Source organism: Lepidochelys olivacea (assembly GCF_965140295.1).
Source record: "Lepidochelys olivacea isolate rLepOli2 genome assembly, chromosome: 5".
NCBI classification, from domain to species: Eukaryota; Metazoa; Chordata; order Testudines; family Cheloniidae; genus Lepidochelys; species Lepidochelys olivacea.
The window spans coordinates 1,996,693-2,022,914 of record NC_140415.1 but is presented as its reverse complement, the minus strand read 5'-3'; the positions used below and the strand labels follow the sequence as shown (position 1 = coordinate 2,022,914).

General features: G+C 46.4%; 1 protein-coding gene across 6 annotated transcripts in view; it reads left to right on the top strand.

Annotated features, from left to right (window-relative positions):
* Positions 1-14,284, top strand: part of UNC13B (unc-13 homolog B) — a gene marked incomplete at its 5' end in the record, with an annotated part of 380,494 nt that extends 366,210 nt beyond the window's left edge. For 3 of the 6 annotated variants that reach the window (XM_084628798.1, XM_084628796.1, XM_084628799.1), the window contains 6 exons: positions 1,479-1,559; positions 1,937-2,084; positions 6,454-6,510; positions 9,256-9,348; positions 11,049-11,208; positions 12,600-14,284. In XM_084628798.1, the coding sequence (XP_084484924.1) occupies positions 1,479-1,559; positions 1,937-2,084; positions 6,454-6,510; positions 9,256-9,348; positions 11,049-11,208; positions 12,600-12,885 (825 nt within the window). In that variant the 3' untranslated portion in view covers positions 12,886-14,284. The remainder of the gene's footprint in view (positions 1-1,478; positions 1,560-1,936; positions 2,085-6,453; positions 6,511-9,255; positions 9,349-11,048; positions 11,209-12,599) is intronic. The other 3 variants (XM_084628800.1, XM_084628797.1, XM_084628795.1) reach the window with 1 other exon arrangement.
* Between the last annotated feature and the right edge of the window lie 11,938 nt (positions 14,285-26,222).

Sequence of the window (26,222 nt, the reverse complement as noted above, 5' to 3'; positions counted from 1 at the left end):
TTCGCAAAGGTCAAGGGGCCCCAGTCTATATTTAACTAAAGGCGGAGCCAGGCTCAACCAGATAACAAATGGAACATCAGCCAGGCCAGCCTTTGGAACCAGCACCTGGCAGTAAGAGAACATGAAATGTACCTATCTTTGGTCATTATGAAGATTGACGGGGCTCCCGTGGCAAGTGTTAGAAATACAAGACAGGAACGGGTAGCTACATCATGACTCTGTTTGCTATGAAAGGTGCAAATGGCCAGGCAGGCGTGTCTCCCTGAAAGGTGTAATGCAGCAGTCAGCATTCCCAGTGGAAAAATGTCTGGGTTTTGATAGACCCCAGTACATTCACGAAATGCGTAGTGGTGATATTGTGTGTAATAAATTGCATTGACTGCTTCCCCTACATACTGACCACGAATGCTGCTGCTACTAAAATTCTAAACCTCTCAGCAGCTCAAATGGCCAACCCACCTGCTGGAGAAACTCTCCTTCACCAATATGCACCCCCCAGAATGTAGAATTTACCCTCCAAACTTACACTGGCTTGAGGCCCAGCCTGCAAAGAGATAATGCTTGGCCTGGTGACAGGTCTGCGGGTTGATTGTCTCATGACACTTAAGAACTAAAAATATATTCTGTTAACAAAAAGAAAAGGAGTACTTATGGCACCTTAGAGACTAACCAATTTATTTGAGCATAAGCTTTCTTCATGTAGCTCACGAAAGCTTATGCTCAAATAAATTGGTTAGTCTCTAAGGTGCCACAAGTACTCCTTTTCTTTTTGCGAATACAGACTAACACGGCTGTTACTCTGAATTCTGTTAACAGTATATTCTAACAGATGGACAATTAGAAAAGGAAGATTTCTAGGGGGATACACAGCACTGATTTTTAGTTGTGGTAGGTCCCAAGGTTTCTGTATTTTAGCTAATTTTTAGAAGTTTATAGACGGTATTACTCTTCTTCCTTGGATCTGTACTGTTTCACTCGGCACCAAGGCAATCAGCCTGTATGCATGGAGGGGTATGAAAAATACAGTAGGACCAATAAATTTTTTCCCAAAAAAATCTCTCAAGCAGTTTTTCTGTCCAAGTTGTGAGACACACAGAACATGTCACTGTGGTCTGTGGTTTGAAGGTTCTGTTAGTAGCAGTTTTGGGGCGAGCTGCATAATTCATGAGTGACCAGCAGATTTGTCATTTGGGGCTTTTCATGAAACAGGGTTGCAAAGTACAAGCTTGGATTAAAATGCAGTCTGTCACCACGGAGTGTTTACCTCCTTCCCTCTTGTGCACACAACAGAACTTGAGGAAACTTTTTTTTTATCAGTCGCCTCAAAGGATGATTCTGAAAGGGACCCTATCACTCTTTCTTACATAGCTGTATCAGTGCCCCAGCCAGAGAGCCCTGTGTGAATCCAGTGCACCTAGCTTTACTGGGGCCTTTGCCGCTAGAAGTATATTAATGTTTGATCTGATGGTTCTTTTCAGGATCACATGGTGAGGGAAGAAACTAGAAGTCTCACTCCAAAGCAGTGTGCGGTTCTGGACCTGGCTCTGGATACTATCAAAGTGAGTGACACTCCCCGGACGCTGTTCTGGAATGGATAGTACCTGGCACATAGCTCAGTGAATGATCAGCAATAAGGCACCAGAATGACTCAGGGCTACCAAGTATGTTGCATAAACCCACTTCTGAAGAGGTGCCTAGTTCAACACCTACATGGCACTCAGGTCAATAGTACGATGGAGCCAGCATATTTAAGGGTTGTGTGTGCTTGCAGAGTCAGGGTCTGACAGGGATGGGAGAGCTGTTGGGGTGAGGAATCAGCCACTGCTGCAAAAAAGGCTTCACAAAGGTTTCCGCTCCCTCTGCTTTCGGAGGGGCTGCCAGCAGCTGCTGGTGGCGGTTTCCCTTTTACGTTGTTGCTTTTGCTCTTTGCTCTTAGCAATATTTCCATGCTGGTGGGAATGGCCTAAAGAAAACCTTCTTGGAGAAGAGCCCAGACCTGCAGTCACTCCGCTATGCGCTGTCCCTCTACACTCAGACCACGGACACTCTCATCAAAACCTTTGTCCAGACACAGACAGCTCAGGGTAAGGCTCTCTTTTGTCATCAGGTGGGTTGACTAAAGCTCTCCAGTGTGATGTTAATTGCCATGGCTTGCACTACTGGTTTGCAGCGTCTTTGGCAGTCACACTCCTGGAAACATGACAGTTTCAGAGCTTCTATTTGCTGGGGTTTTCCTGCTCAACATTTACATCTTGAAGGAACAGAAATATGTGCAAATTTAACTCTTGGAGGTTTTCTTGCCTGACGCTAATTTCACAGCCAAGCTCCTGGCATGAATGTTGGTAAGTGATTGGGGGGAAGTGATTTGGAGTTATTGTACAGGGAATTGTACTGTTTTTGGAGGAAAAAGAAAAGGAGTACTTGTGGCACCTTAGAGACTAACCAATTTATTTGAGCATGAGCTTTCGTGAGCTGTAGCTCAGGAAAGCTCATGCTCAAATAAATTGGTTAGTCTCTAAGGTGCCACAAGTCCTCCTGTTCTTTTTGTCTAGATTATTACGTATCTTCATTGCTGGAGGGAAAGACGCAGCAGTAGGACAAGTTATTTACTACGCTGCTGTGATGGCCCCCGAGAGTTCTGTGGAAGCCAGGGTAACACTGCCACATTGCCCCCCAATACTAATGTGGCTAATGATTTGTTGCTGTGGATCTCACAGCTGTTCAGAAGCAGTGGTCTCCTCGTTTCTGCACAGAATAGTATCAGTCCATAGCCAGAGGACGTTCATTGGCCACCTGTGTGGTTTTGTGATTCTTGCTCATCCCTGGAGAAGCACATGAAAACCAACGTAACTAAGCCTAGGCTAAGATAATATCTTAAGGTTATAACCTAAGATTTCAGGTTATACCCTGATTTAAATGCAGTCTGTGGGGTGGGACCTCTCATTCCAATGTTGCTGTTAAAAGAAAGTGACAGCTAAAGCCGTGAGAGTCAGACCTGCCTGGGATCTCCATACAGTCCCCACGCTGCAAGCTGTCCCAAAGCACAAACAATGCAAGAAACTCTGGGGGGGTCCCTTGCAGTCTCACCGCTAATAGTCCAGTCCTCCCTGCATGCACCAGTCCTCCAGCAGCCTGGGGTCCCCCAAATCATAACATCTGTGCTCTCATGCTGCCCTGACTCTGCCAGCGCGACTCTGCTACCAAGTGTGGGACTGGAATGGAGAAGTGGAAGAAGCTCTTCTAAAACATCTTGTTCGCTGCTGTATGGAAGGGGCTAGTCAAAATCTGAATTTTAGAGTATCCGCCTCTCTCTGCTTGGAGAAGTTGATGGCAAAGAGGCAGAAACAAGAATCCTTTTAAAGTCAAATAAAGTGTCCTTCAGGCAGCGTTCTGTGGGACTGAAACGCACAAACTTACAACAAACACCCTTTCTTTTGAGATCTAGAACAGTGGCTCTCAACCATTCCAGACTACTGTATCCCTTTCAGGAGTCTGATTTGCCTTGCGTACCCTCAAGTTTCACCTCACTTAAAGACTACTTGCTTACAAAATCAGACATAAAAATAGAAAAGTGTCACAGCCCACTATTCATGAAAAATTGCTGACTTTCTCATTTTACCATATAATTACAAAATAAATCAATTGGAATATAAATATTGTACTTACATTTCCGTGTATCGCATAGAGAGCAGTCTAACCAAGTCATTGTATGGTTTCAGAGTAGCCACCGTGTTAGTCTGTATTCACACAAAATGAATGCATCTGATAAAGTGAGCTGTAGCTCACGAAAGCTTATGCTCAAATAAATTGGTTCGTCTCTAAGGTGCCACAAGTCCTCCTTTTCTTTTTGCAAATACAGACTAACACGGCTGCTACTCTGAAATTAGTCTCTAAGGTGCCACAAGTACTCCAAGTCATTGTATGAAATTTTAGTTTGTACTGACTTCACTAGTGTTTTTTTACGTAGCCTGTTGTAAAACTAGACCAATATCTAGATGATTTGATGTACCCCGGGAAGGCCTCTCCATACTCCCAGGGATACACGTACCCCGGATGAGAACCACTGATCTAGAAACACAATGCATGTAAATGTTTCAAAGTTACCTAAAGGATCATGCTACTATCATCAACAAGGAAAACACTCCTGAAGCTTTCAGAGTAACAGCCGTGTTAGTCTGTATTCGCAAAAAGAAAAGGAGGACTTGTGGCACCTTAGAGACTAACCAATTTATTTCAGCATGAGCTTTCGTGAGCTACAGCTCACTTCCACGGATGCATACCGTGGAAACTGCAGCAGACTTTATATACACACAGAGACCACGAAACAATACCTCCTCCCACCCCACTCTCCTACTGGTAATAGCTTATCTAAAGTGATCATCAAGTTGGGCCATTTCCAGCACAAATCCAGGTTTTCTCACCCTCCACCCCCCCCCCCCCACACACACACAAACTCACTCTCCTGCTGGTAATAGCCCATCCAAAGTGACAACTCTCTACACAATGTGCATGATAATCAAGGTGGGCCATTTCCTGCACAAATCCAGGTTCCCTCACCCCCCTTCAAAAACCACACACACAAACTCACTCTCCTGCTGGTAATAGCTCATCCAAAGTGACCACTCTCCCTACAATGTGCATGGTAATCAAGGTGGGCCATGTCCAGCACAAATCCAGGCTTTCTCACCCCCCCACCCCCTGAAGCTGTATCTTTGCAAAGCAACGTTGACATCTGGTGGCCAGACAGAGTAAGCACAAGATGCCTTCCACGATGAACTCCAGTGAACAAAATCCTCCAGATGCTGGAGTGAGGGAAATGAGAAGGGACCCATCTTGTTATTAGGTACCCATACTTATGGTAGAGTCAGTTTTGTGGCTCTGTCAGAGCAAAGCACTTCCCAGTCCAACAAGATGTATAACGTAGCTGCAAGTTTTGGCTGGACATATTCCTGGAGGTTTCCTCACATGACATAATGTTTAATCCCTGGAGACTCCCGGACAATCCTGGAGGGTTTTCAACCCTAAAAATGAACCAAGCTCCTAAATCCTTCTGATTTTGCATTTTGTCTACTTTAGCATAGCTTTTCACTACTGATGCCCTCATCCGTGCCACATGAAAGCAGTAGACTTAACTAGGTCTTATGCCCTGCACATTGTCTGGATATTCCAGGCTGTGGGATAACGTTCCGCATGGTCATACCACACTCAGTTATGCTGACCTGCAATGTTCTGGCTGCACTGATGTGGTGTTAATACAAGAGGAAAGGGACATTCAACTAAACGGAAAAGTGGCAAATTCAAAACTGATGTAAGAAAATACTATTTCACACAGTGCAGTTTTAGCCTGTGGAATTCGCTGCCACAAGATATTGAGGCCATGTGTGTAACAGGATTGAAAAAAAGATTAGATATTTGTGTAGATAACAAAAATGTCCAGAGCGGTTACAGGAAATATTGTTTTGAAAGGGGCTTGAGAGGGATATAAACCACCAGCTTCAGAACACAAGCTAAATGCACTACGGAGGGGGGTTAGGAGGAAACTTTCTCTCAGTGAAGTTATCCCATAACTGGTGGCTGTGAGGTCACTTCTCTGAAGCACTGTTGGAGATGGGACTCTGGACTAGGTGGAGCACTGGGCTAATTCAGTCTGGCAGTCCCCATATTGCTGTATACTGTACCCTAGAGAGTTCTCCAGGTGGGGAGCCCTTGAGGACTTTGGGGGAGGGTTTGAACCAGGCCTTCTGGTGACCGATTTTTCGTAGCAGCATTGAAGAAGCTGTGAACTGAGTCCTCTTTGGCTACAGTTCAGTTCCGGGCCCTGTGCTGGGATTGGACCTTGCAAACATATCTGAATAGCCCCCGACTATAGAATGATTTGGAGAACTTGGGCATGCATCTGGGGGGCAGGGGGAACAGCACCGGTGTTTAGGGCTGATTCCTGCTTCACAGAGTTCTCTCCAGCTGGGGTTTCCTCTCACGTTCTTCAGGCCTCCCATAGGCTTGTAGTAGGGAATGGCTGAAAAAAGTCAGTGCTGTGCTCCTGTAACTCTGTGAGTGAGGCGTCTGCTGCCCCTGCTGCACCACCGAACGGCCGTGCATGGCAGCCGCTGAGGCACTCCAGCCCCCTCTGACTGCAAGGGCTTCGAGAGCACAAAGCTATCAGACTTCCAAGCTAGAACGTTTGAGGATCAGAGCTCTCAGTGTACTTCTCCCAGCAGCAAGATTCATGCCCTCGCAATGCTAACCCAAACGGACTCCCTGGCTTGTACAAACAGCATCGCTTTCCAACCCTGTGTTGGTGCAGCAGAGCGAAGGGTATATTAGTCTATTAAGAGCGAGAATATTTGACTTCCTTGAGTTGTATTTGTCTAAGTGTCACCGCTGACTGGATTGTAATTCACACTCTTTTCTCTTTGTCCTGCCTGCTCCTTGCCTTTTGAATTCATGACTCAGTGCATGATGGGAAAGGTATTAGGTTTACCGCTAATGAGGACGTTCTTCCTGATAAGGGTATGTTCAAGACTAATGCTGTTACCATAACAACATTAGCCAGCTGCAAACTTCCCTTGCTTTTGGAAACCCGTTCCAGAGACCTGCCTCCCTGTAGCTCCCCCTAGAACCTAACCCCTTGTGGACTGCTTCCACCCTACAGAGAGCAGCGCCGCGGACTGTGTGACTGACTGCTTGAGCTTGAGATTAATTCACGGGAATGTGCATTCTGTTCTGACAATAAAGGGTTAATAAACAGTCTTTGCCAGATGCTACAGGCTGTCCTTACCCTCTGCTATGCCCGACCTATGGCTGTGTGGTCACTACTAGATGTGCACGCTCACGCTGCTGAGGCAGGTTCTTCATGGTACGGGGTAATGTGTCATACATACGCGAGGGTAGGGCTCAGCGGAAGTATTTGACTTCGAGGGGGAGCTAGAAGTCCTGCCACTCACTCGAATCTTGCTGGGTTTCAGCTCTCCAATTTTTGTACGTTGCCCAAAGCTTTTGGGTTTTGTTTTTTAAGTGAAAACGTATCTGTAACATGTTGCACTTGTGATCTCAGTGTACAGCCCTCACTCTCACATATCACAAATCTAGCAAGATTTCCATGCCCAAGTTTTAATTGTCACCACCACCAAGAAATTAGTAAATGGTGTAGAATGTTTATGCCTATTTGCCATCTACAGATATTCCCAGCCCTCTGTGTATAAGAGCACTTCAGATAAGAAAGCAGGATCTTCTTATAAAAAGCAACAGAGTTAAGATAGACAAGCCCCAAACTGAATCAGCTTTAAAATTAATGGGCCAGATTCTGCTCTCACCAGTGTAAGTCAGGGAGTGGCTCCTTCAGAGTCTGTCAGGTTACACTGGGGTAAATGCAATGCAGATCAGGCCCAACGTAATTTTGGTAAAACACGGTGCATGCTCCCCAAAACAAGGGCCATAACATTGAAAAATGCCAGCTTCGTTACTGGATAGCTTGCAGCACAGCTCCGTGCCTTGGGTTTCTTCCAAAGCAGAGTCATGCATGTCACTCAGTTCCTGTACTCTGAACATTCTCTCGGTTTTTGTGGGCAGGAAGGGCATTGAAATATACAAAGTCCCTGAAGTGCCTGGAGGGCAGTTATCTTTGTGGTTTTTCTATATATGTAGAGAGAGAAGCCAGGTTACTGGCATTTTTATCGATATATCAATAAAAATGCCAGTAACCTGGCTACTCATCAGAACAATGCTGGAAGAGAGTGAAGGAGCAATACATGCCAACAAACCAAGGCAGGGGCTAAAATTAGACACCCCCCCCAACCTTGATAGAGTGTTCACATTCTGTTCCTTCCTCTCTGTACTTAGTCATTTTCTACTAGTGCACGGTCTGCTGATCGGGAGAAGATACATTCAAGAAAACCCACTCAGCCTGTTCATATCTTAAACGAGTGTTTAGTGCTCCCAGGGCATGATAAATAAATTAGAGCCTTCAGGTGCACTCCCCAAAAAATCGGTTACGGTTCAAGATGCATGAACGTATGTCAAGGTGCCTTGGTCCCTGTGCACTCACTGCCTGGGCCGTGCCGTACGCACGTCAGGAAATGGCCTACATTTGTTTACATCCTCCTCTTTTAAAATGACTGGGCGATTGCTGCCTACAGAATACCCTTCAGACATGTGAATTCAGTCATACATTAGAGCAGTGTTTCTCAACCCTTTTGTGCTGGTGACCCCCTTTGGACTTAAAAAAATGGTGACCCCCCCTCCCTTAAGCTTGGGGGCTCGGACTTCAGCCCGGTTCAGGGCTGAAACATGTAAATTAGCTTAGTGGGGCCCCAGGCAAGTTGCCCTGCTTCCCACCCCTAACACCAGCCCTGCTTGCAACCCCCCATAATCCCTCTTGCAACCCCCCTGGGGGTTGTGACCCCCAGGTTGAGAAACACTGCATTAGAGCATTGAACCAAATTTTTTTTTCAGTGCTCTCTTTCAAATTTTGTCCTGAATTTCACTCAAACACAACATAGCATGAGAATTTTAAAGCTCATTTGACCTCTGTCCCTTCCCCGGGCCTGTTCTATTAAAACATGCTACCTTTTCCTTTATGAAACTACTCACTGGCTAACTGAAAAAGTAGAGTTTCCAAGCAGCTTGTGAACTCTTAACTTTCCTCATAGTCTTATATGGCTCATAATGGTCTGAAGGGACTCCTCTCTTCCTTGGGGGATGGAGGCAGTGGGAATCATAGCTTTTATCCAGTGTGGAGGTACAGAACGCTGTTTGGAAGACTGGACATGTACTTTGGCTCAGAGCAAATTTAGTATTAATCCTATGTCCTTATCCCTTGTTTCCAAACCTTCCCCCCTCTGTTTTCACTAGTTCTGTTTGCATGGAGGGAAAATGGTGCTTGACCCGGGTCACAGGAATGCCTGCATGTGTGCAGTATCTTAGTAGGAACTCATGAGCAGATGCTCTCTGTTGGGATCCATTGTAGGTTTTCAAGGCACTTCAAAAACCATGCTTTAATCCTTCGTAGTGTGAAATCTTTGCAGTATAATTACTTTTATAATCTGTTCCCAAAAGTTGTAATGTATATGGTGTGTGTTTGGCCTACAAATGTGATGTTGGATCGACCTTTGAATTAACATCAAACTAGAAGGGTCTGCAAGGAAGCTGGTTAGATGGGGTAACTTACTGCAAATGGGGTATTGCCTTGCTGAGCGCATAAGCCGAAGCTGGGTGCCAATAAACTAATCTTTCGGTATTTGTCAATCTCTGCATCAGGTTCTGGTGTGGATGATCCCGTGGGTGAAGTGTCCATACAGATCGACCTGTATACGCACCCAGGAACTGGTGAACACAAGGTCACAGTGAAAGGTATAGTAAAGCAGGAAGCTTTGTATATAGCCGCTCAAGCATTGCGGGTGCTAACCTCTGCCCAGCAGGAATGAACTGGTACTAGTGGACTGCAGTGCCCGTGCTGTAGGCTGGCATAGATCAGTGTATCTGATTTTGTCCCGTCTGTGGGTAGAATTAACAATTGTACTAAACGAAGAACAAAACTGGGCTCCCATCTGGCCTAGCCAGAGAAACAGCATCATGATGGCAGTGGTGTCCAAGCTCACCCAGTCACCTGGTGATCCACAGTTCTCTCCTTTTTGAAAGTAATTTTGTGGAACACACTCAAGTCAAATACATGGCTCTCATCAGGCCTGCAGATATCCCACCATACTGTGGTGCTGTGCACAGCAAGGCATAAAATAACATTCGTTAAGGAACCATTCCATTCACTGAGCCACCAGAGAGCAAAGTCTGTCCACGTTCAGGACTAAGCCAAAAATCCCTGATGACCAAATGGGCTACCTCTTCCTCCTCCCTCTCCATGGCTCCTTCTTAGCCCCGGCCTACATGGGCGGGGGTGGTATTGACCTAAGATACGTAAGTTCAGCTACAGTATTCGCGTAGCTGAAGTCGGCGTATTTTAGGTCGACTTACCTGGCTGTGAGGACGGCGGCGAGTCGACCGCTGCCGCTCCCCCGTCGACTCCACTTCCGCCTCTCGTGAGCTGGAGTTCTGGAGTTGATGGGGAGTGTGTTTGGGGATCGATTTATCGCGTCTAGACGAGACACGATAAATTGATTCTCAATAGATCGATCACTACCTGCCGATTCGGGTTACTTTCTCGTGAGCCGATGTTTGCTGCCTTTAATTTGTTTTCTTTATTTCTTCAAATGTACAAAAGTCTCTCTAAGGCCCCCATTCCACAGAGTAAAACCCACACTGTAACAGTGGGGTTCCCTACACATAAATGTCCACCATCTCTCCGCACAAAGGCCTGGGGGAAAAGGTGAGTTTTACAGTGTGTCTAGAGAGCTAACAGATTTGGCCTCTGGTGGCTGGGTCTGGAGGAAGATCTCTAAGGCTGAGAACCCGTCGCAGAGAAAACCTTGCCAGAAGCTGCAGCTCATGTGGCTTGCCGCTAGCCATAGTATCAGAGCACTTTCTTTTCCCCGAGTGACGACTCAAACTCATCCCACATAGGACTCCGTGTTACACCAATTAGAGAAGTGACGGTAAGAAGGGAATAGTCTTGTTTATAAAAATCAAGAGACCCAAGTGTGTCTGCTCTCCCCAGCTAAATTCAAGGAGATAGACACTTCAGTGGGAGGCTTGCCCACATTTGGAATGGCAATGGGGAGCTGCAGATCAGCATTAAGGTGCACTGTCAGAGCTGTGTGCCTCAAACTGGCTGGCTGCCTGCCTTCTGCCGATTGCAACTATTACCAGCCTCTTGCTTTCCTGAGTACGGAATTCCCTCCACAGAACTTTAAATCATGAATAAAAACCATGTAATTTGTTCAGTAAAATAATATATCCCAGCCCCATGTGAGTTCAGGACTGATCTCTTTCAGATCAGAGCCTCTGAACTGTGAAATAAGATCAGCTGGGAAGCCTTTAACCAGAGGAGTTGTTTTGTGTGATCTTTGTGGATAGCTCAGCATTAAAATCTGCCTAGAGCAGTTTGAACAGATGAACCTTTCTACAGAGGAGCCTCTGATTTTCTCTCTCTTGTCTAGTTGTGGCAGCCAATGACCTGAAATGGCAAACATCCGGCATGTTCCGCCCGTTTGTTGAAGTCACTATGATTGGACCTCATCAAAGTGACAAGAAAAGAAAGTTCACAACCAAATCAAAGAGCAACAACTGGGCACCCAAATACAACGAAACCTTTCACTTGTGAGTATGAAAGAGAGGCTGAGGGTCTGCCTTGGGAAGCACGTGCAGAGCACAGATCACGTCGCTGCTACGTGCAATAGAATGACCTGTTGGTGTCAGTAAGGTAACCGGAAGCAGCAGGTGCGTCTTAGGTCCAGTATTTTGGCATGAGGAACCAATTCATCATGACAGTGCTGAACGGCGGCTGCTGCTGGAACACTGATTTCAGGGACAGATGTGTACAGTTCATGACTCATGTAAAGAGCATCTGTCCGTTACCTTCAGACATGCGTATTGTGTGTGTTGCTGCACATCAGCCTGCTTTATGAGGATCCCTTATTTTAATGAGTCATCGCTTTTGTTGGTAGAGTTAAGGCTGAAATTTCCTCATGTGATAGCAAAAGTCTTCCCATTAGTTTCCATCTTTACTAGCCACATGGGAGAAGCAGCCCTCTAAACCTGTTCCAAGGATACCATCTTCTCCCATGGCTAGAAATGCAGCAGTTCTAAACACTGAATATTGAACTTCTCAACTGGCATTTCATTAATACAAAGCGCCCTGCCCTCTGAAGGTCTTACAAACGGAGCAGTAGACTAGTCCTCATTCAACTCCGTAGCCCGAATGAGAGAGGTTAAATATCACTTGCAAAAGATTTTGGGAAAAAATGGAGCTTGTCACTTTTTTGCTGCTTTGATTGTAAGGAAGGCTGGAAAAGGGTTTTTCCAAAATGTGGCGAAGAGGATTCTGCCCTTTTTTTAACCTTAAAAATATGAGGAAGGTTAAATCTCTGGTTTTGCTGGGGGGGCTTGCTGCGGGGGAGTCTTTGGGATATCTATTCTAAGCTCTCACCATCACTGAACAGGGGCCTCCTCTCTCCAAAATGTCAAGTTGTGAGAGTCTCAACAAAAACAATGGTTTAAAAGAGTCTGACTAAAAATCCCTTCTCTCCGTAGCTCAAATTTTGCTCTCTTGACTCTTGTGACATCATCATTTTACTAGTTCTCCAGTTATCATAGAGTACTCCACGCTAAACAGGACCTGAATTTCTAATATGAAAAACAAGCAAAAAGGTGAAAAATGGAAGTCAGGTTGTCTTAATCCCTCATAAAGAAACAAAGAATGGCCCCTTTTGTTTTCTTCGTAAAACACCTTTATGGTGTTCTGCTTTGATGAAGATTTTCTTTGGAAGTGAAGTTTCTATGGCAGGCTCAGAGCCCTAAAATGTGCCCAGGGTGATGGCACATTCCTGTTGTGACAGCTCTGGGAGTTGTTCCCCATGTAATTGCCATGACTCTCACTAAATAAATGTGTCTGTATAACATTTTTAACAGGATTCCCTTGTTGCAAGGGGATCTAAGGAGACAGTGTGCTTCCTGCTTTAATTTGAGTAATTTGTGCCTGTCATTTTCAGCATATTGGGGAATGAAGACGGCCCAGATGCCTATGAGCTCCAAGTCTGTGTGAAAGATTACTGCTTTGCTCGGGAAGATCGGGTCCTGGGGATAGCTGTGATGCAGCTCAGAGATATAGCGGACAAAGGAAGCTGTGCTTGCTGGTGCCCACTAGGGCGTAGGATTCACATGGACGAGACGGGGCTCACGGTCCTGAGGATTCTTTCTCAACGAACCAATGATGAAGTGGCCAGAGAGTTTGTAAAGTTGAAATCTGAGTCCCGCTCCACGGAAGAAGGCACCTGAACTGAGCTCTGAACATTCCCCCTCTCGTTTTCCTTGTGCCAATATGTGCAAGTGTTCAACCATTTTCTTTTCTTAATTACAAAAAGTTTTTCAGTTAGTCTGTGTTCGCTCCAATAGTGCACGGGGCGTGCAGGAAACAAGTCCACCAATCTGATGTGAATTATTTATTTTTAGTGGCTGGGTAAGGCATCCTAGAGAACGAGACACACACTTTTTAGTTCAGATGCAAATTGTGCTTTGTACAAAATGGTTGTCCGTCTGGGCTGGGCACGCTGGGTGGTGTGGAGATGGAGCGCTGTGATTTGATCCTCTGGAATTGGCAGACATGAAATGTCTTCAGAATCAAACCATGAAAGAAACCACTCAAATGTGCTGGGAGGAGAACGCTGCTTTTGGCTGCTGGGAAAGCGCGGTTGTGCCCCTTACTGCCAAAGGAGGTTCTTGTGTCGAGAGTGCCAGTACATTCCCACGTGACACGCGGGCACCTCAGCGTCAACTTCAGAAACGTGGCTTGTTTTTTAGACGCTGCAGCTAGAGTGAACTCTGACCAAGATGGTGCTGTCATGAGCAGAGTCAGCACAAGCCAGTCAAGAGCCCGGGTGCCCAAGCCTGTGCCCAAGCCTTTGCCCAACTGAGAGCTGCAGAGACAGCTAACCAGGAGCAGACCACCGCTGAGCACGCTGTCACTAGTTGGTGCAGCCGAATCGCTGTGAACTGAGGGCTCTTGCAGGCTGCTAGATTCCACGAGCCATACTCTGAGCACCTCTGTCCCATGGAGCAAGCACTGTGGTGATGACACATTCAATGGCTGCTCTGTTGTGTTTAACTTCAGCACTGTACTATTATTAGGTTTTTGACATGTAGCAAACGCGGGGGGTGGATTTGAGTTGGTGGTTCAATATTTACAAGATTTCAACTGCATTTATTTCCATGGAGTAGCTGAGGATTCCTTGCTATGTACCCTGATGCAATGGCCTGTCTGGGGCAGATACAGCATGTGCTCATCAGAAAGAACTCTGTCCATTCACACAGGCTGGGTGGGGAGGGATCTCTCTTGATCATGAGCTTGCTGTTGGCCATGCAGAGGATGGTTTGCATAAGTATGACTGTCCGTCATTCTGTGAATTCATGTCACCATGGGAAATATTTTTGCACTAGATAAAAGGCGTGTCCAATTTGTTTCTTGTAAAAGGAGAAGTCCTGAGCAAAGATGATTACTGCATTGCCTTTTAACATATTTCTTAGGTTGGGAGACAAAGATTAGGGTTTGTACTTGAGACTTCTTTTCATTCCTGTTTGCAGCCAAGTGAGCACTGTTACACTCTGAAAACGGAAGGTGGAACAAGCCAGTCCTGGCACATAATGTACTGTAACACTGTCAATAAAGTCAAGGACTGCATATTGGGTGATTTCTTTTGTATTTTATTTTCTATTTTTCTCGGACATTTGTACAGCTGTATGATATGAATCTTGTACTTCACAGGCCTGCTTGTAGAGTTCTCAGAGACTGCATATCTGCTTTGTTATTGTCTATAGATGTACTATAATAATGATCTTCAAAACTCCAAGCTATTGTTATGATTTTTAATCATTGTCTGTGCCATTGTTTTAGGAAATGATAGTACAGTCTTTAATAAATTATCGTTTAGCAGCGGTCACTTCTATGCTTTTTGCCTATGACTCAGCCTGTTCAAAACTCATAGTCTCTTTGGTGCTGCAAGTTCTCCACAAGGATATGAACTGTAATTGGTAAATCCTGAGCAAGGTGGAGAGATGCTCAGGACTGAAGGGGATAGGAGAGGCTGTATGAGATTTTTCCTCTGTTTATGATGTTTGAAACACAATTCAGTTGAGTGCTCCGTGTTGTTTCACTTGTGTTATACAATGTGGGTGTCCTCACAGAGACCACTTACCTGATTTGTATCCCCTGGCTGCTTTACTTGCCTGTCTGTTCTCTGGAACCTTGAAGGACCAGATCAGTGTAGCTACTGTGACTGTATCAGGCAATGGGATCTGGCCTGCTGGAGGTTGAATTTTCCCAGCTATCTAAGGCTCTCTATGCCGTGCTGGCAAGCTGTGATGTGCATTCATTTGTTTTCCATCTGTTTTCCCTCTGGAGTAATAGCTGCACACACCGTGTAGAGGGCCAACTATTCAAAATAAAAATGGAGGAGAAAGCTGCCCCCCGGGCCTGATTGATCCTTCTGTTAGGCAGCCTCAGTGGAATCACCTTAACCGCTTCCAGATTTACCAGAACAAAGCCCAGACAATGAAAGTCAGCACTCATCACTGTGCTGAGAGAAGGGAGAAGCATTCGAGTGATTTGCAAACTCGTCTTCAGTTACTCTGTGAGACTAATCACATCACTCTGTGTCACTCTGGTGTTGTTTCACAGTCTGACTATTTGGAGTGTACTAACTAGTGCTAACTGTTGCAGTGAAGACAAGCCCAGAGTGACTGGATGAGCAGCTGCTGTGTTGTGCTAACCCAGGCTTTAGCTTGCAGCTGTGTCCCCACTACATTGTGTCAGCACCACTTGATCTTGAGCCTTTCCCCGACGGGCCAGCTCAAGTTTTTAAAGCGCCACTTACCTTGACCTACACATAGAATCGTAGGACTGGCAGGGATCTCGAGGGGTTGTCCAGTCCCCTGCACTCATCGCAGGACTAAGTATTATCTAGACTAAGCAGTTCTCAAATTTTGGGTGAGGACCCTAAAGTGGGTCATGACCCCATTTTAAAGGGGTCGCCAGGGCTGGCATTAGACTTGTTGGGGCCCAGGGCCAAAGCCCAAGGTGTTCAGCCCTGGGTCATGGGGGCTCAGGTTACAGGCCTCCTGCCTAGGGTTTGAAGCCCTTTGGCTTTGGGCTCCCTCCCCCAACCCCACCCACCCAAGGCAGTGGGGCATGGGCTTTGACTTTGCCCCCGTCTGGGACGGTGGGGCTCGGGCAGGCTCAGGCTTCGGTCCCCCTCCTGGGGTTGTGGAGTAATTGTCCGAAGGGGGTCGCGGTGCAATGAAGTTTGAGAACCCCTGATTCTAGACCAGTGGTTTTCAAACTGCGGGTTGCGACCCAGTAGTGGGTCGCAAAATGTCAGGCAGTGGGTCACGGCAGCTCTGGTCGCAGGCATCAATAGTTTTCTTCAACTGGGTCGCCAGAAAACATGTTTAAAAACCACTGATCTAGACCCTCCCTGACAGGTGTTTGTCCAACCTGCTCTTAGTAATCCCCAATGATGGAGATTCCACCACCTCCCTAGGCAATTTATTCCAGTGCTTAACCACCCTGACAGTTAGGAAGTTTTTCCTAATGTCCAACCTAAACCGCCCTTGCTGAAATTTAAGCCCATTGCTTCTTGTCCTATCCTCAAAGGTTAAGAAGAACAGTTTACTCCCTCCTTGTAAACAACCCTTTATGTACTTGAAAACTGTTATCATGTCCCCTCTCAGCCTTCTCTTCTCCAGACTAAACAAACCAAATTTTTTCAATCTTCCCTCATAGGTCATGTTTTCCAGACTTTCATCATTTTTGTTACTCTTCTCTGGACTTCCTCCAGTTTGTCCACATCTTTCCTGAAATGTGGCACCCAGAACTGGACACAAGACTCCAGCTGAGGCCTAATCAGTGCAGAGGAGAGTGGAAGAATTACTTCTCCTGTCTTGCTTACAACACTCCTGCTAATACGTCCCAGAATGAGGTTTTCTTTTTTTGCAACAACATCACACTGTAGACTCATGTGACAGACCCAGACCAATGGGGTACAGGAGTCTGGTAGAAGGCAAATACACTGGCCACTGGATGAATAGTTTTCTGTTCCCTGAGTGACCAGAGCAGGGGCTGCACTAGAGCAATCAGGAACCCGCTAGATCAATTATGGCAGGTAGACTAATCAGGACACCTGGTTTAAAAGGACCTCCCATCAGTTAGTGGAGGGGTGCAAGGAGCAGGGAGTGAGAAGGCATGCTGCTGGCGGACTGAGGAGTACAAGTGTGATCAGGCTTCAGGAGGAAGATCCTGCTGTGAGGATACAGAAGGTGCTGGGGGGAGGCCATGGGGAAGTAGCCCGGGGAATTGTAGCTGTCACGCAGCTGATACAAGAGACATTGTAGACAACTGGTATCCACAGGGCCCTGGGCTGGAACCCGGTGTAGAGTGCGGGCCCGGGTTCCCCCCATCCTCCCAACTCCTCATCGGACACAGGAGGAGTTGACCTGGTCTGTGAGCAACACTAGAAGGGAAGGTCTCATTTGGAAAAGGATCTGGCCTGTCCCCGACCCGCTACGTGGATCAGCAGAGACTGTGGAGACTGGTCTCCATTTCCCCCATGCTGGCCAGCGATGAGGTTAGCTGAGTGAACGGCAGGTTTGAGCCTCTAGCAGAAGCAGCCAAACTGAGGGCTGCTGTGAACATCTGAGGCGACCAAATCTGCCAAAAAGCGAGGACCCACCAAGGCAGAGGAGGAACTTCGTCACACTCATATTTAGCTTGTGATCCACGATGACCCCCAGATCCCTTTCCGCAGTGCTCCTTCCTAGGCTGTCATTTCCCATTTTGTGTGTGTGTGCAACTGATTGTTCCTTCCTAAGTGGAGTACTTTGCATTTGTCTTTATTGAATTTCATCCTATTTACTTCAGACCATTTCTCCAGTTTGTCCAGGTCATTTTGAATTTTAATCCTGTCCTCCAAAACGCTTCCAACTCCTCCCAGCTTGGTATCATCGCAAACTTTGTAAGTGTACTCTGTATGCCATTATCTAAATCATTGATGAAGATATTGAACAGAACCAGACCCAGAACCAGTCCCTGTGGGACCCCACTCATTATGCTCTTCCAGCATGACTGTGAACCACTGATAACTACTTTTAGGGTGACCAGATCGGGACAGTCCCAATTTTGGGGACTTTTTCTTATATAGGCTCCTATTACCCCCCACCCCCGTCCTGATTTTTCACATTTGCTGTCTGGTCACCCTAACTACTACATGTGTGTGTCTGATATTTTTACTGACGAGAGAAAGCTCTTTGTATCCATTCAGATCCAAACTGAACTTGCCAGTTCTCTTAATACCTGTGAAAGCTGCTGCTATGTATCATAGAATATCAGGGTTGGAAGGGACCTCAGGAGGTCATCTAGTCCAACCCCTGCTCAAAGCAAGACCAATCTCCAATTTTTTCCCCAGATCCCTAAATGGCCCCCTCAAGGATTGAACTTACAACCCTGCGTTTAGCAGGCCAATGCTCAAACCACTGAGCTATCCCTCCCCTCCCCAATGTCTACCCAACCTGGGAATTACACCTCCCAGCTGCAGTGTAGATATACCCTGTGTGTCCGAGTCAGGTGAAATCCTCATATAACGATGGGATGTTTAGAGTAAAGAAGGGTTACTTGCCTCACAAAAAGATCAGATATTTGTGTTTCATGCTCCTTTAATGCGTAGAGGAATAGCATATTAGTGACTTTTTTTTTTTTGGTCTTTTCTCCACCTTTTGCTTCCCTTGCTTTGTTCCTTGACTTTCTTCCCATTCTCTGGAATTGTACTAATTCTCCTAGCCCCATGTGGGCAGACTCAGGCCTGGTTTACACCTAAAAGTTAGATTGACCTAGCTACATCACTCAGGGCTGTGAAAAATGTTGGGTCTTGTGCGACCTAACCCCGGACCCCTGTAGATGCAGCTAGAAGAATTCACTGCAGCGATGGAAAAACTCTTGTGGCGCTTGTCGTGTAGCCATATGCTCAGCAAAGAGGCTGTTTCTCTAGGTCAGGACTGAAGGCACCTTGGCAGAGCAGTGTGCAAGATGCTTACACAGCTGCTCTGCCACTGTCCTGTGGATAAACACTTGGCGCTTCTGCAGACACTTCACAGCTGTTAATTCATAAAGCCTGAGATCACTGTGGGGTAGGTGTACGCTGTCCCTATTTGACAGAGCGGGGATCACTGTGCGGAGCGGGGAAGTGACTTCACCGATGTTCCACCTCCAGTGTGAGGCAGTGCTGGGAACAGAACCCACAACAGTAGATCTAAATTCACAGACCAAAGCCACCACCCCTCTCCCCGTGTTTTGTGCTTTGCTACTGGTAGCTTATGTCAAACAGCCTCCACCAGGGAGGGTAAAGAGGGAAGAATCATTTACAGGCTCCCTAGGTAAGGGCTATAAACAAACACAAAAGTCATGAAGGAAAATTGGACTGGGCTAAAAAATAAGAATGGAGCAACTCAGAGAAACTGCCCAACTAAACCTGGATTGGGCTGTGCAGTACCTGTGTCCCTAATTAAAACCATCACACAGGGTTGCTCTTCCCATCAGTCTCTGTCTTCAAGAACTGAAGAAGCTGCTGCAGTCAGAGCCACAGCCTGGCCTGCTAGTCACCGAAGTTGGTCCAGGAAGAGAGATTCTCTCAGGACCTTGTCTCTCCGCTCCTTGAGAGGAGCAGTTCAGCTGTTCGGATGAGTCATAGAATCATAGAATATCAGGGTTGGAAGGGACCCCAGAAGGTCATCTAGTCCAACCCCCTGCTCGAAGCAGGACCAATTCCCAGTTAAATCATCCCAGCCAGGGCTTTGTCAAGCCTGACCTTAAAAACCTCTAAGGAAGGAGATTCTACCACCTCCCTAGGTAACGCATTCCAGTGTTTCACCACCCTCTTAGTGAAAAGGTTTTTCCTAATATCCAACCTAAACCTCCCCCACTGCAACTTGAGACCATTACTCCTCGTTCTGTCATCTGCTACCATTGAGAACAGTCGAGAGCCATCCTCTTTGGAACCCCCTTTCAGGTAGTTGAAAGCAGCTATCAAATCCCCCCTCATTCTTCTCTTCTGCAGGCTAAACAATCCCAGCTCCCTCAGCCTCTCCTCATAACTCATGTGTTCCAGACCCCTAATCATTTTTTTTGCTCTTCGCTGGACTCTCTCCAATTTATCCACATCCTTCTTGTAGTGTGGGGCCCAAAACTGGACACAGGACTCCAGATGAGGCCTCACCAATGTCGAATAGAGGGGAACGATCACGTCCCTCGATCTGCTCGCTATGCCCCTACTTATACATCCCAAAATGCCATTGGCCTTCTTGGCAACAAGGGCACACTGCTGACTCATATCCAGCTTCTCGTCCACTGTCACCCCTAGGTCCTTTTCCGCAGAACTGCTGCCTAGCCATTCGGTCCCTAGTCTGTAGCGGTGCATTGGATTCTTCCATCCTAAGTGCAGGACCCTGCACTTATCCTTATTGAACCTCATCAGATTTCTTTTGGCCCAATCCTCCAATTTGTCTAGGTCCTTCTGTATCCTATCCCTGCCCTCCAGCGTATCTACCACTCCTCCCAGTTTAGTATCATCCGCAAAGGATCATCATCTGCAGGGAGTTTGGGTCTCATACCGGGAGAAATCTTATGTCTTGTACCTCCAATTGTTACATAGCTGGAGAGAAAGATTTGTCTTATTTTTTTAAGGTGGCTTGTGTACTTGATCAACAGACACAGAGAAAGGGGCTTAGTACTGTGCTAGGCACATCCAGAAGCTGCTGAACTGTGGCTCACCAGCCACTGTCTAACGTACTGGATACAGGACAACTTCCATTTATTTTCTATGATGTCCATGCATGCACTGATCTGCCTAGCCGGCCAGTGGAAGGGCACTCTGGAATGGTGCAGCCCTCACCGAGCAATGGCCGGTTTACATGCCTGAGGAGGGCTCAGAATGTCTCCTCTCTTTCCTAGAGAGCATCTTTAGCCGGGCCCCCTTCTCTTTTCTATTCATATTTTGTACCTGGCAGCGGGGCTGCAAGCTCCTACTGCTCTGGTAAGGGGGTGGGGAGCGGGCAGGGATCCTGGGGGGCAGTCAGGGAACAGGGAGTAGGGGGGGGGGGTTGGATAGGGGGTGGGGTCCTGGGGGGGGGGCGGTTAGGGATCATAAAATCATAGAATATCAGGGTTGGAAGGGACCCCAGAAGGTCATCTAGTCCAACCCCCCGCTCGAAGCAGGACCAATTCCCAGTTAAATCATCCCAGCCAGGGCTTTGTCAAGCCTGACCTTAAAAACCTCTAAGGAAGGAGATTCTACCACCTCCCCTAGGTAACGCATTCCAGTGTTTCACCACCCTCTTAGTGAAAAAGTTTTTCCTAATATCCCATCTAAACCTCCCCCACTGCAACTTGAGACCATTACTCCTCGTTCTGTCATCTGCTACCATTGAGAACAGTCTAGAGCCATCCTCTTTGGAACCCCCTTTCAGGTAGTTGAAAGCAGCTATCAAATCCCCCCTCATTCTTCTCTTCTGCAGGCTAAACAATCCGAGCTCCCTCAGCCTCTCCTCATAAGTCATGTGTTCTAGAGCCCTAATCATTTTTGTTGCCCTTCGCTGGACTCTCTCCAATTTATCCACATCCTTCTTGTAGTGTGGGGCCCAAAACTGGATACAGTACTCCAGATGAGGCCTCACCAATGTCGAATAGAGGGGAACGATCACGTCCCTCAATCTGCTTGCTATGCCCCTACTTATACATCCCAAAATGCCATTGGCCTTCTTGGCAACAAGGGCACACTGCTGACTCAACGATGGGGGGTTCCGGGAGGGGGCTGTCAGGGGACAAGGAGCAGGGCGGGTTGGATGGGTCAGGAGTTCTGAGGGGGGTCAGTCGGGGGTAGGAAGTGGGAGGGGATGGATAGGGGGGTGGGGGCCAGGCTGTTTGGTGAGGCACAGCCTTCCCTACCCGGCCCACCATACAGTTTTGCAACCCCAATGTGGCCCTCAGGCCAAAAAGTTTGCCTACCCCTGTTTTTTACGATGAGGAAAATAAGTCTCTGTCCATCTGCAACCTTCAGAAACCTCTGATCTAAAGTCATTTGACCTGTTTTTTCTAGCTCCCTGCCTTGATCCTTCATATATAAGAAGGAGGGTGGCATTTGAGTTCTGATCCAGTGGCTACACAGCTGTTGCTGAAAAGCCAATGCTGATTTAAGCCAGAACTAAAAGTGGCCATGAGAATGGCCAGACTGGGTCAGACCGGCGGTCCACCAAGCCCACTATTCTGTCTTCAACATGCCAGATGCTACAGGGGGAATCATTGAGTGACCAGTCCCAGCTTCTAGCAGTCAGAGGCTTAGGGACACCCAGAGCATGGGGTTGTGTTCCTGACCATCCTGGCTCATAGCCGTTGTTGGACCTGCCCTCTCGGATAGAACTCATCTCACTCTTTTTTCAACCCAGTTATACTTTTGGCCTTGACAACATCCCTTGGCAAAAAGTTCCAAGGTTGATTGTGCGTGGTGGGAAGAAGTATTTCTTTATGTTCGTTTTAAACCTGCTGCCTGTTAATTTCATTGGGTGACCCCTGGTTCTTGTGTTCTGTGAAGGGATCAATAATATTTCCTGCTTCACTTTCTCCACACCTGTCATGATTTTATAGACCTCTCTCAGATCCCCTATTCAGTCATCTCCTTTTCCACACTGAACAGTCCCAGTCTTTTAAATTTCTCCTTGTATGGAAGCTGTTCAGACCCCTAATCATTTTTATTGCCCATCTCTGTACCTTTTCCAATCCTAATATATGTTTTTTTAGATGGGGGTCACCAGAACTGCACACAGTATTCAAGGTGTGGGCGTACCATAGATTGATATAGTGTCATGATATTTTCTCTTATTATCTATCTCGTTCCGAATGGTTCGAAACATTGTTAGCTTTTTTTGAGTGCCGCTGCATATTGAGCAAATGTTTTCAGAGAACTGTTTTATACTAGTTTATACTTCTCTTTTGTGTAGCCATTTGTCAACCTCCTGAGTCCTTATTTGGCATTTCATATTCCTGTGCATGGTGTCAAACCTAGGTCAAGTCATTCTGTTTCACCGGAGGAGGAAGCTCTGCGGACGATCACAATCACAGATGTAATAAACCCACAGAAACTTGAGCAAGATTGTGCTCTCAAATTTTGGCATGGGGCAGCTGAATGCTCCTTTATAAAGAATTGGGAAATGTAAACAATGCCTGGTTTTAGGGTAAAGTTCTTTGTTTGGCTTTTTTTCAGCCAGCTTTTTCCCTAAGCCTCAGAACACTGTTCCTGAGCTGGGATCCCTCAGGCCCTGAATATTGGCTCCTGGCAGGTGGTAACAGTTACCCTCAGCAAGTTGGAGATGCCAGTCCATGCTGGACACCACCCTGTTACGTGACATTCAGCTGATCCAGGCTGTGATTTGTCCGGACCATCTTTTTAAAGTTGATGACCACTCTGATTGTCTGTACAATTCCTGAGTGAGCCACATGGGTTTCTCAGGGGGGAGCTGGTACTTGAGTCATAGAAATTAGAGCTGGAAAAACCACATTGCACACATCTCGCCTATACCACCAGAGGCCAACGTAGATTTATTCCTTACAGTCTCTTCTCCAAGGAGTGTCCTGTGCATTTCTAAATGGCTGAAGTGCTGGGCTATCAGTCACTGTCATTAGGAGCCTGTATTTCTGTGTTTGTTCTACAGTTGAGTAGTGCTGATAGAAAAGATGCTTTGTCTTTTCAGTAAAGCAAAATCTTCACTCTGCAGTTTATAGCAAACTTCTGGGCGTATTACATGACTTATATCTCAGTATACCTAGGGACTATTCCATGCAGGGTATTTAGTTCTGATAGTGGTTTGTAAAATAACCCAGAGTCTATGCAATCCAAAAAGTAACAATCTATGAATGAAATGGAAACCTCAATCTGTAAAGCAGAGCTTCATCCACCTTGTAAGATAATGGTTCTGTTTTCCCTTTGTGATTTGTACCCTGAAAGTCATCAGAAATGGCGGAAAGCCTCAGCTCTTGAATGGGATAATGCTATGTCCACCTGCTTATTAATCAAACTGAGATGGTAAGGTAGCCCAACGTACTGCTATCCGGCTACTGTAAGTCAGTGGATACGAGCCACATCTCACAACAATTATCTGAACATTGATTGCCATTGTACAACTCTGCACTTACTTCCAAGCTGTTCCATAGGGACAGCTATGGAGCAGCCAGCTGGTTTGAGGCAATCTCACATCCCTGAAATTTTGTCTGAAATGTTTCGGTTAGAGTCAGTTGTAGCTTTGAATCACATGGAAACACATTGGGAGTGGAAAAATGTCTGCAATTTTGTGTGGAGGAAATTACAAGAAGAAGAGATGCAGTGGCCATGTTTGATATTTTTGCACTTTGTGAGCAAGGAGAGGGAGAGAGCTATGTTACATTAAAGGATGTTGCTGCTCCTTCCTTCCTTCTCCCTAAATTCCACCCCATCAGCACCCACTTGTACTCACGGGTCCATCTGGCTCTTATGCGGTGCACAACTCTCCCCAGTTTAATGAAGGAGAGTAGTGTCAAATCAAGGATAGTAATTTTGCCAGCTTGCAGTGCATACAATGGTAATTAGGCCCAAGGAAAGGGGACACAGATTAGCATAACTCAGCAGAGAATGCGAGCAACAGGGAGCTGAGACAAGGCTCTACGTACCTGCTGTATGCAAACAGCAGCAGCCAAGGGCCCAGTCAAGTCTGTTTCCCTCAGCCCATTTTCCCGTTGTGTACCAAAGGCATTGCTGAGTATGACCTATGTGCTGTACAGAGTCAGGGAAATGCTGATGCCCCAAGGAAAAGATAAACTCTGTGAATCTAGGGTTAAGGCTAGGAGGGATTAAACCCAGGGTTGTGAGTTCAATCCTTGAGGGGGGCCATTTAGGGATCTGGGGCAAAAATTGGGATTGGTCCTGCTCTGAGCAGGGGGTTGGACTAGATGACCTCCTAAGATCCCTTCTAACCCTGATAGTCTATGGTAAGTCTATGATTATTAATCATCTAGTGCGACCTTCATAACACAGGCCATAGTTTCACCTAGTTACTCCTGCAGTGAACACAATCACTTGTGTTTGACTAAAGCATCTTCCAGAAAGGCATCCAGTCTGGATTTGAAGACATCAAGAGATGGAGAAGCCACCAGTCTCCTTGGGTGTTTGTTCCAAGGGTTAATCACTCTCCTGATCAGGCATTTGTCCCTTATTTCCAGTCTGAATTTTTCTGGCTTCAGTTTCCAGCCATTGGTTCCTGTTTTGCCTTTCTCCAGAGGCAAAGACGCAGCAGGTCCAGCAGCATGAATGAGACCTTTTCATCCTGGTTGCTAACAACCATTATTTCTTATCATGGTAAATGTGGAGGCAAAATTACTGACCCGTACAGTGACCATTGACCATGCATTCTCCCCACAGCCCCTTCTTTAGAGCTGGACACAATTTTCTCCTGTACCCATGTGACTTCCAGACTGTTTCTTACTCTCCTTTCAGCTTTTCAAAGAATTCTCTGACTGTCCCGGATCATTCTTGCCCTGCTTCCAGCACTAGTTATGGAATTTGTTTTTAATACAATACTCAGCTTTAGCATAATCAAGCCAGTTGAAAGAGCATGTAATTAATTAGCCTCACCATAGCAAAACCACATGGCCATCTGGAGTAGTGATGATGGGGAATTTCAACAGCTTTAGGGCTCACTTTGGCTTTTATCCTGACAACCAGAGCCTCATAGGCCCCTCAGAGCCTCATCCCTTCAGCACACCCTGTGACAGAGCCTCCCCTGTTGCATTAATGCCTTTTGGGGGAAGGGAGAACTGGGGACACTTGGTCACTGTTGTATGAAACATTTCTGCAAATTATTTAATGAGCTATTTTGCATATCTATAAATAAAGTGCATATAGTTATATGCCTGGATTTAGTGCTGGTGCAGACATGGGCTTGATGGCCTTGGGAATTAAGTCCTTTGTTTATCTACCGGACCATAGCAGGACAAGCTTCCCACACACTTTGCTCTGTCAACATGCCTAAATCCCGATCTGTGGGTTGAACGTCCACCAGGAGTAGCTTGTTCTCCATGGCCCTCTCATTTTTTAGCTCTGCCACTTCTGCCACTTTTGCAAAGCATGGTGGTGAGCTTGTGATGGGGGTCCTGGAACTGAGATTGGTGGAGTTCAATGAGCACCTAGTGTTTAAACTGCTTGCAACAGCTCGGCTTTAATATAAGTCTAGTTCATCAACTGGCTGTGCATAACAATAACAAAAGCTTCCCTGTATCACACCCAGACTCTATCTGGGAAGCTCAGCCTTTAAAGGTACAGACCCCCAATATCACAAGACTCACGCAACTAAGATAGGGCCACCAACCATACATTAGATGGGATATGGGAACAGCCTTCAGTCCCTCTGGAGCTTGACTGGAGGCAGACTGGTTGCTTAAAATGGACAGGCTCTATAACCTATTACCAAGGTTCTCCCAGATTCTTAACTTGAGAGGGTGCCACAGAGAAATATATGTAGATTACAAATAAAAGTCCTTTTCTACAAGAACA